This window comes from Glycine soja, chromosome 4, assembly GCF_004193775.1.
Source record: "Glycine soja cultivar W05 chromosome 4, ASM419377v2, whole genome shotgun sequence".
Classification (NCBI taxonomy): domain Eukaryota; kingdom Viridiplantae; phylum Streptophyta; class Magnoliopsida; order Fabales; family Fabaceae; genus Glycine; species Glycine soja.
This window is the reverse complement of record NC_041005.1, coordinates 15575911-15583284: the sequence shown is the minus strand read 5'-3', so window position 1 is coordinate 15583284 and position 7374 is coordinate 15575911. Positions and strand designations below refer to the sequence as shown.

Below are 7374 nucleotides of genomic sequence, written 5' to 3'. Positions count from 1 at the left end.
TTTTTATATATTAAAAATTTATTTATTTCAAAAATATATAATAGTATGAGAGAAAAAATTATATAATAATACTATAAAATAATTTTACATCAGAAATATTAATAATACTTTTTGTAACATATTCTTTTAAATTCTATCTAATTCTATTTGTTATTGGTTGAAAGTTCTTTCAAATTATAAAAAATTAGGGATTTCACACTCTTTTAATGATATAATGATAATTTTTAATAATTTTTAATTAATAATAGAATATATTTTAGGAGTAATATGTTGTTATTACTTCTCATTTTATATTATTATATCACAAGTACGGTAATATGTTAATTACCTTGAAATTTACCATTTATAATAGTACTGTACTTTATAACACTTTCTTTTTCGCACTGTCATATGAGACAGGCACAGTAACTTCATTACTAAATTACAGCACATGTTCCAATGGTACGACACAGAACAGGGCAATTTATTAACCATTTTCTTCGGCACACGGTCTGAAACACACTCTTTTCTACTTTGTACCCAAAAACACACTCTCATTTTCCTCTTCTCTTTCACTTGCAGCTTCAACAATCTCCTTTCATGTTTGTTTCAAGCTTCAACAATCAAGCGCGCCCACAAGGTAACATCAACAAATTCTTCTCTACATGCAAAATTTCTCTTTCTCTCTCTTTTGTTTTAAGGATACTGTACTTGTCCTGATCCCTTTGCAAATTGTGGGGTCTGCGTATTTTCTGTAAAAATTCTAACTTGATCTCATTTTGCTTGTGGGTTTTTATCTACAAATCATTTTTCCTAAGATCTTCATAGTTGCATGACCCTTTTGTGCTCTTCTGCAGAAAATGATGAAACTTTTCCGTTGGGTTTTGAAATTAAGTAGTGACTTTGATAGTTTTGTGTAGACTGTACTAAAGGGAGAGAGAAACAAAAGTTTAAGATGGCTTTTGTTTGAGGGTGAAAAGGGGGGAATTTGTGACCAAAAATTATAAAAAGAAGAGGGCTTTTTCAGCTAGTGAAGGTTGGTTTTCTTCTAGATTGATTGAAAGGGGTTCTGTAATGGAAGAAGGGTTAGGGCAAAACTCAGTTCCTCCTCATGGTCCCATTGATAAGTCCAAGATTCTGGATATTAAACCTCTGAGGAGTTTGATTCCTATTTACTCAATGTCTTCTCAAGCTCCACCTGCTGGCCAGTATCCTTCTGGGTTTTCTCCGTTTTTCCCATTTGGTGCACCTCAGCAAACTCCAACTGGGGTGACGACAAGGGGTGCTGCCACACCTGCTCCATTAAGGGCATATAAGAACCCACTAGGGGCAGGAGACTCTAGTTCAACAATGAACGGGTTCAATGGTCAAGATACTTCTGGGAAGAAAAAACGTGGATCACCGTCGCGCCACACCAAATCATCTGTAAATAAGCCTAAGAAAAGTCAAGAGCCACCTGCTGATTTAAGTGGCTTAGTTGGTATTAGCCCTGCCCAAAGAGAAGATGGTAGCCGTGAAGTGGTTAATATTGTGCTCATGGCGTATGATGCACTTCGGAGAAGGCTCTGCCAACTTGAAGAGGCGAAGGAATTGAGCTCAGGTTCGATCAAGCGTGCAGATTTGAAAGCTTGCAATACTTTGATGACCAGAGGAATTCGGACAAACATGAGGAAGAGAATAGGAGCAGTTCCTGGGATTGAGATTGGTGACATTTTTTATTTCCGAATGGAATTGTGTATTGTGGGCTTGCATGCTCCCTCCATGGGTGGAATTGATGCCTTGCATATCAGGGGTGAGTTTGAGGAGGAAACTCTGGCTGTGTGCATTGTTTCGTCAGGAGAATATGACGATGATGCTGAGGATAGTGATGTTATAATTTATACTGGTCAGGGTGGGAACTTCTTCATGAATAAAGATAAGCACACAACTGACCAGAAGCTTCAAAGGGGTAATCTTGCTTTGGATAGGAGTTCGCGACAACACAATGAAGTAAGAGTCATCCGGGGCATGAGAGATGGTGTGAATCCAAATAATAAAATCTATGTCTATGATGGTCTTTATAAAATCCAAGATTCATGGATAGAAAAAGCAAAAGGTGGCGGTGGTGTATTTAAGTATAAGTTGGTGAGAATACCTGGTCAATCTAGTGCCTTTGCTGTTTGGAAATCAATTCAGAAGTGGAAATCTGGCTCCCCTTCAAGGACTGGACTTATTCTTGCAGACCTTTCCAATGGAGCTGAGGGTATTCCTGTCTCACTTGTCAATGAGGTCAATAATGTGAAGGCACCTACTTTTTTCAATTATTTCCATTCTCTTAGACATCCAAAATCATTCAGTTTAATGCAGCCTTCACATGGGTGCACCTGCATTAAAGCATGTGTCCCAGGTGATTTGAACTGCTCTTGCATTAGGAGAAATGAAGGTGATTTCCCATACACTGGCAATGGCATTCTCGTGAGCCGGAAGCCATTGGTTCATGAATGTGGCCCCACATGTCAGTGTTTTCCTAACTGCAAAAATCGAGTGTCGCAAACTGGTTTAAAGCACCCCATGGAAGTGTTCAGAACGAAGGATAGAGGGTGGGGTCTTCGATCGCTGGATCCTATTCGTGCTGGTACTTTTATTTGTGAATATGCAGGAGAAGTTGTTGACAGAGGCAAGGTAAGTCAGCTTGTGAAGGAAGGAGATGAGTATGTTTTTGATACAACCCGTATTTATGATCAATTCAAGTGGAATTATGAGCCTAGGCTTTTGGAAGAAATCGGTTCCAATGACTCTACTGAGGATTATGCCATGCCGTATCCTTTAATTATAACTGCCAAGAATATTGGGAATGTAGCTAGATTCATGAACCATAGTTGCTCCCCAAATGTTTTCTGGCAGCCTGTCGTGTATGAAGAGAACAACCAATCATACCTCCATGTTGCATTTTTTGCACTCAGACACATTCCGCCAATGACTGAGTTAACATATGATTATGGACTTGCCCAATCTGATCATGCCGAAGGTAGCAGTGCAGCCAAAGGGAGAAAGAAATGCTTATGCGGATCATCAAAATGCCGTGGTTCTTTTGGTTAGAGTTGCTCAAGACCGGCATGGTACTGGCAATGCTTTCATGGCTGAAAAGGTTTTGAGATCTCTTTCATGTTTCAAACCTCCTATAGTCATTCAGATTTGACATTGTAATAAACATGTGTGCCTCTCTTTGTCGCTTTCTATTTATCTTTTTTAAAAAACAAATCGTTTTCAAATTTACCCTTTTTTTGTTTCGTTCTCTTGTTATCCTAAAATTGGTACAATAAATAAGACTTTTTTGGTTTCTCAACAACAAATGTATGTGATATAGGTTAGATGTGTTAACTTCCAACTTTACCAATACAGTTGAGTTCTAGAAGAGAAACATTATGCTGGAATAAGTGAAATGTAGTAATGTACAAATTCTTGCGTCATGTTTTGTTATCAATTTTTATTCCTCCTATTTTCTGGAAGTCTTGCATAAGTACTCATTCCAAAGGTACTATGGAAGTATCAAAATTACTTAGTCTGCAATTTTGGTACTGTTCCTTTGCACACTATTTAATTCAAATTTTTATTCTGCTTCTCTGGGGTTGTTGGCCTGCTAGCATTTCCATATTGACTTCAAATTAACTAGGCATGTAAGTTCACAATGCCTTGAATTCACTTCAGGTGCTATGGGGGTTCATTATATGATATTATATACATAATAGATGTTGATTAGTAGTGTTATCATTGTTTCTTTACTTTGTTACATGTGTATTTGTGCATTACTTGAAGTTTTCTCATTTGTCTTTATCTCAAAATTTCAATTTTGGTTTACGGAGCTTTTCAAGATTTTTGAACACGTGTTACTGAAAATATGCGGGCAAATTGCACTTGTTCTGATTTTCATCTATGGAACTTACATATTCGTTAGCAAAGGTTAACACTTGGATTATCTCATCCAGGAATGCTAATAGCTAATTATTATTTCCATGTTTCTTATTTTGTTTTACCAGAGGAGGATGATCTTATGTTGAGAGCCAGATCCAGTTTGGAAGTTCAAGTTTAGTGGATGTATGGTTCCAAATCAAGTTTAAGTGTGTTTATAAATAAATCATGTGACCCTCTGGACCTGGCCCCTTTTTTGGATCCAATTATATCATAAATTATCCGTTATTGTATAATTTGTGTAATAGTTTTTAGTTGGGAATGGCCATGATGCGCCAGAGAAGCATATAGGTAGTGCTATGCATTCACATGTTTTATCTGTGGTTTTTTCCTTTTTACGCGATTTTGTTGTGCTGTAATATATGTAGCTAAGAAGATTAGAATTGTTTTTATTATTTATTTGTTTTATTATTATTATTATTATTATTATTATTATTATTATTATTTCACATTTTGTATTGTAGAAACCATGGCGTGGATCATATTCAATGCTATTTGCATTGGTCTGAACTCTTCCTGGGCCCATTTACTTCAGCTGCTGCAATCATCATGACTCATAATTGAGGGAACTTGGTTTCGTATATGCTGCTAATTAATTATAATTATTAACGAGACCTTAGTATGTGCAGTTGATTATTGGCAGAGTGGTATTTGGAATCTCCATTTCCGTTTGGGTTCTGCTGCTAAGGACTGCCCCCTTTTACTTGTGTTTTTGGCAACTTGTGTGGGTAGATTAAGGAGAACTTTGTTAATGTCAACGTCTAACTGCAGATTTCACCTAATAAACCTTACTAGCTTAAATCTGCCTTCTTTCAGAGCCCTCTATAGAACTTGCCGAAATACAATGCAATTTAGTCGTATAATGGTTGTAATAATTATGCCACTTGATGTATTTCTTTCCTTTTAATTCTTCTGGAGATGCTATCTTGTGCCCCTCTTTCAATCGAATTTTCCGGTCCCTTATCAAATGGTCGAAAATTGATATGCTTTTGATATATCAAAATCGTACTCAAAATTTTCATCCCCAGCAACACCTTTATTCTTTGTTGGCTCCAAGGCCAGACATGAATAAGTTTTCCCTTGTAATATCTCAACAACCATGATTTCAACTTCCTTTTCAAGGGCCTCCACATTATCCTCATCAACATTAACCAATGAGATCCTCGTCCTTTGTTAGCCCTTTGCAATTCTTTCTCATGTATAAACTGCTCTATTTGATTAGCCTTGGAAGCTAGCTGGCTAAGGTCGCCATACTCTTGAGCCACTAATTTTTCTTTCAACCTAGAATGCATATTCCTAGTTGCCATGGCTGCACACTCTACTTCTGGAAATTGTACTGAACAATGACTTCCAGCTTTTATGAACCTTTCTATGAAGTCTATTGTTAATTCTTCAACCATTTTCTTCATGTTCATCAAATCGGCTATAGTGACTTCAGGTTGAGGCTTATAAAATCTATTATGAAAGCATCTCTCCATGTCCGCCTAGTTTTATACTAAATTTGGTGGTAAATTTGAGTACTAGGTAAAAGCTTCCCCTGTCAAAGAAAGAAGAAAAAGTTGCAAATTATGGAGCTCATTCTGACTGGCTTCACCACCTTGAGCAATGAATCGTCCTATATGTTCCATAGTCAATTTGTTGTCCTCACTAGAAAAAGTGGAGAAATATGGTGGTGTCTCATACCCTTTTGGTAGGGGCATCGTGCGATTCACCCATTATGGATATGTTTTCTTGTACATGGGACTCTATTGGTTTTAGTTGAACGCCAAAATACTTTATCATGGGCCTTTCCATTGGATCAATAAGAGGTGTTGCAATAGTCCTCAATGGCTAGTAACCAATATGACCTACAACATTTGGTCCCTGATCAACATCCTTATTGACATATGAGGGCTCTCCATTATTACCTCCTTCGTCATGATTGACCTTCTAGAGGGAGGTATAAACGGAGTCATATTTGGCAAACCAATTTGGCCAACAACACTTGGAGGCCTTCTTACTAAACCTACCTAGACAAGAAAGACTCGATTAGCATAATCATTTGCACTTGCTTGCCCACCATAGGTAGAAACAAACAAATTACTAACATTGAACGGGCATATAACTCATATTGGCTACCAATAACAGGTGCCACAATTGACGTAGCGTCACTCGAAGGAGTAGACAAAGTACTTGCCATGGGACTTGTCATTAAGGAAACATGCATTCCCAATTAACTCTTCCCTTATTTCGAACTGTTCTTCTTCTTGGTTTGTTGATTCATCTTATGTGTAGTAGTCTTACCAAAACATAAATGCATAGACTGGTAAAACTCCATTCGTGACTCGAATCATTTGATCAATTTACCTACACAGGTCCCATCGGGCGTGCCAATTTTGTTGTCACAAGAAATCTTAGGGATTAATCGAAATGAATTCAGCTGTAATTGCTTCAACACGATTTCAAAATTTGAATGATGAATCAAACAATTTAGTTGTCAAGAGGGGAAATCTACTTCTTGACCTTTTGTGGGCTCTCAAGCTACTAAAGAAAACACTTCATTTGGGGGTGAATCTCAACTAAAATATGAACAAACTAAAGTAAAAGTTGAACTTAAAAGAAAACTATAAATTCAACAAAGATAACTGAAAAATAACTTAGAAAATAATTGCATTGATTGGTTATGTTGGTTCAAGGTCCCTATAAATGTTTATGAAACAAATATTTATACTGTAAAATCTAAACTAATTTAATGAAAATCATGTCTCATCCAAGTTCGTGCACTACTTTTTTCATTTGCTTCGACTAATTTACTCGCATTTCGGCTAAGTAGCAACACAGTGTACCTTCCACGTTCTGATTTTTTAGGAACTGCTCCTAGATCATAGGATTCTTATTAAAAACTATTTTTATCCAATACCCCCAATTTTAGCTTCAATTTCCATTTATCTTTGAAGCCTTAGATTTAATCCTCTGAATTTTAAAAAGCAGAACTATTTCTTCCAACTATCATATCTTATCACTTATCCAAAATAACAATTAATTTCCTTCTGGCTAAGTTTCTAACTTTATTAATTCGACTAACTAAAAATATTTGACTAAATTGAAACTTTGGTTTGACGTTTTTGGTCCCCAAAGTTTAAAATGATTGAATTTTGTCCCCCAAGTTTTACATTTGTGTGATTTTGGTGCACTTGCCTAATTTCTAACATCTAACCCTGTTGACTGTCAGTTGACCGTCAATATATGTTTAATTAATTTTATTTAATTTGATTTTTTTCTTCCTCTTCATCTATTACTCTTCCTCCTCGCTTCACGCTCTTCCTTTTCTTCCTCGCTTACTCTTCTTCGCATCTTCTTCCTTCATGTTCGTCAAACCCCGTCGTCTTTGTCTTCTTCTTGCTCGAACCCGATAATCTTCCTCTTCCTCGAACCCTGTCATCTTTCCATGATGGAAAGCAATGGGTA

At 36.7% G+C, this 7374-nt stretch overlaps 1 protein-coding gene across 2 annotated transcripts; it reads left to right on the top strand.

Moving 5' to 3' along the window:
• Positions 1–453: 453 nt before the first annotated feature.
• LOC114409426 (histone-lysine N-methyltransferase, H3 lysine-9 specific SUVH1-like) lies at positions 454–4844 on the top strand. Of its 2 annotated transcripts, none has more exons than XM_028372887.1 (3): positions 454–619; positions 837–3106; positions 4392–4844. In XM_028372887.1, the coding sequence occupies exon 2, from the start codon at positions 1054–1056 to the stop codon at positions 3055–3057; it is 2004 nt and encodes a 667-aa protein (XP_028228688.1). In that variant the 5' UTR covers positions 454–619; positions 837–1053; the 3' UTR covers positions 3058–3106; positions 4392–4844. The 2 variants fall into 2 exon arrangements, with proteins under 2 accessions (XP_028228688.1, XP_028228687.1); XM_028372886.1 differs by lacking the exon at positions 4392–4844 and adding an exon at positions 3996–4362.
• The last annotated feature ends 2530 nt before the right edge of the window (positions 4845–7374 follow it).

Coding starts and splice junctions, on each gene's coding strand:
- LOC114409426 (XM_028372887.1), top strand. CDS start 1,054: ATGGAAGAAGGGTTAGGGCAAAACTCAGTTCCTCCTCATGGTCCCATT.